We start from the raw sequence: 2,043 nt of genomic DNA, 5'->3' as shown, positions 1-2,043 counted from the left end.
GGAAGAAAGATGAGGCTTTCTGCTCCCGTAAAGATTTACAGCCTCGGAAAACCTGTATAGGGTCGCTATGAGTCGGAACCGACTCCACGGCACACAACAACAACATGGTCACTATGAGCCGCCATCAATATATGGCAGCCGGTTTCCTCTCTTTACCGGCTGTCACAAAGTCCGGTTCTCGTGAGTGTTTTTTTTCCACGTTGGCCATAAAGGGTCCCAGCCGAACTTGTTACTCCACCTACAGCGAAGTATACGGCGGTGTGTGGGAAAATGCAGTCGCGCGGCTGTGATGTCTTGTCGCATGACCAATGACGGTAGAGATTGGGGTGAGGGGGCGTGTCCAATGCCCCTATAGTTTCGTACGCGCGCACACATTGCATCTTCTCGTTTTCAGCAAATTCTAAGTGGTTCCGACTGCTAAGCAGGCCGACAGCCAGCTAGACCGGCAGAGGCTATGGCGACACTCTGCTTGACCGTGAATACGGGAGATCCTCCCCTGGGTAAGGCGCCGAGACCGCCGATCTGTATGTGTTGCATCAGCCGGGGAGGGTGTGGGGCTGGGAAGGTCGCGGCGCCGGCTGTGCGCAGCGACCGTCGTGGTCTGGCAGAGGGGACCTGTCCTGCCCCCGAACTGTCGTTGGGGTAGGCTCCACGATGTGCTCCGAAGATAGTTTTCTGGACGTGTAGGGAGGCGCGATCGAACCCTGGGTGGGTGACACGCGTCTCAGCCTTTAGATCTCCTTCTGAAGGATGACTCCCAACCAACTCCCATCTCCCTTTTGTCATGGTTTATATCGAAGACCTAGAATTGATTTTAGAAATAACATTTTAAAAGCTTAAAAACTCATTATCTGCGCTCCCGTTTTTGCTTTTCTTTCCCTTTCTCGCCTCCTGCCCCACTCACTCCACTGAACTTCTTTTAATTACACTTTCTTGGGTTCAAAGGGAACAAGGCAGGTGATCATTATCATCGTTAATGCTTTCAACTGAGGTTGCGTTTTATTTTTAATTAAAGGTTGCCGGGAATTGCTGGAACACTGGGACGTATTGCAGAGTAATGGGATTGCTTTATTCCACAGTCTGTATGGATGTAGTAAATAGTGTAAATGTCACACTTGTCCCCTTCTGATATACTTTAAAATTGGACTCGGTTTGTTTTTCCATCATGGTGGATTGGTTGAATATTCGGCTCTTTAGTACTTTAGGAATGCGGAAATCATCAGACAATATCTTTGATATCCCGTGAGAGTAAAGTTTTAATAAAGGTAATACAATAATAGCAGAAAGCATACATTGACAGAGAACTTCCAGAGGTTCAAGCTGGATTCAGAAGAGGCCGTAAGGCAGTGGAAGGAGCCATATCATTGCTGATATCTGGTGGATCTTGGCCGAAAGCAGAGAATATCAGAAAGACGTTTACCTGCGCTTTAATGACTGCGCAAAGGCTTTCGATTGTGTGTATCATGACAAGCTATGGACAAAATTGCTAAGTATGAGTGTTTGTGAATACTTAATAGTTCTCATGAGGAATCTGTACCTGGACCAAGAGGCAGTTGTTCAAACAGAACATGGGAACACTAAATGGTTTAAAATTAAGAAAGGTGTGTGATAGGGTTGTATTCTTTCACCATACTTATTCAACCTGTATGCTGAACAAATAATCCGAGAAGCTGGATTATGTGAAGAAAAACGTGGCATAGGATTGGAGGAAGACTCATTAATAACTTGCAATATGCAGATGCTACAACCTTGCTTGCTGAAAGTGAAGAGGACTTAAAACATTTACTGATGAAGATCAATGAGCACATCCTTCGGTATGGATTACATCTCAGTGTAAAGAAAACAAAAATCCTCACCACTGGACCAGTAAACAACATTCTTATCAATGGAGAAAAGATTGAAGTTGTCATGACTTTATTCTTCTTAGATCAACTATCATCACTCATGGAAGCAGTAGTCAAGAAACCAAACTATGTATTGCATCAGGCAAATCTACTTACTGCACAAGACCTTTTTAAAGTATTGAAGAGTAAAAGATGTCAA

At 44.8% G+C, this 2,043-nt stretch overlaps 1 protein-coding gene across 1 annotated transcript in view; it reads left to right on the top strand.

Annotated features, from left to right (window-relative positions):
• Nucleotides 1-454: 454 nt before the first annotated feature.
• EPRS (glutamyl-prolyl-tRNA synthetase) overlaps nucleotides 455-2,043 on the top strand; it is an 88,489-nt gene continuing 86,900 nt past the window's right edge. Inside the window, exon 1 of the mRNA XM_006869698.1 lies at nucleotides 455-500. Within this exon, the coding sequence (XP_006869760.1) occupies nucleotides 455-500 (46 nt within the window). The remainder of the gene's footprint in view (nucleotides 501-2,043) is intronic.

The sequence above is a fragment of the Chrysochloris asiatica genome, unplaced genomic scaffold (genome assembly GCF_000296735.1).
Source record: "Chrysochloris asiatica unplaced genomic scaffold, ChrAsi1.0 scaffold00133, whole genome shotgun sequence".
NCBI classification, from domain to species: Eukaryota; Metazoa; Chordata; class Mammalia; order Afrosoricida; family Chrysochloridae; genus Chrysochloris; species Chrysochloris asiatica.
This window is presented reverse-complemented; position numbering and strand designations above follow the sequence as displayed.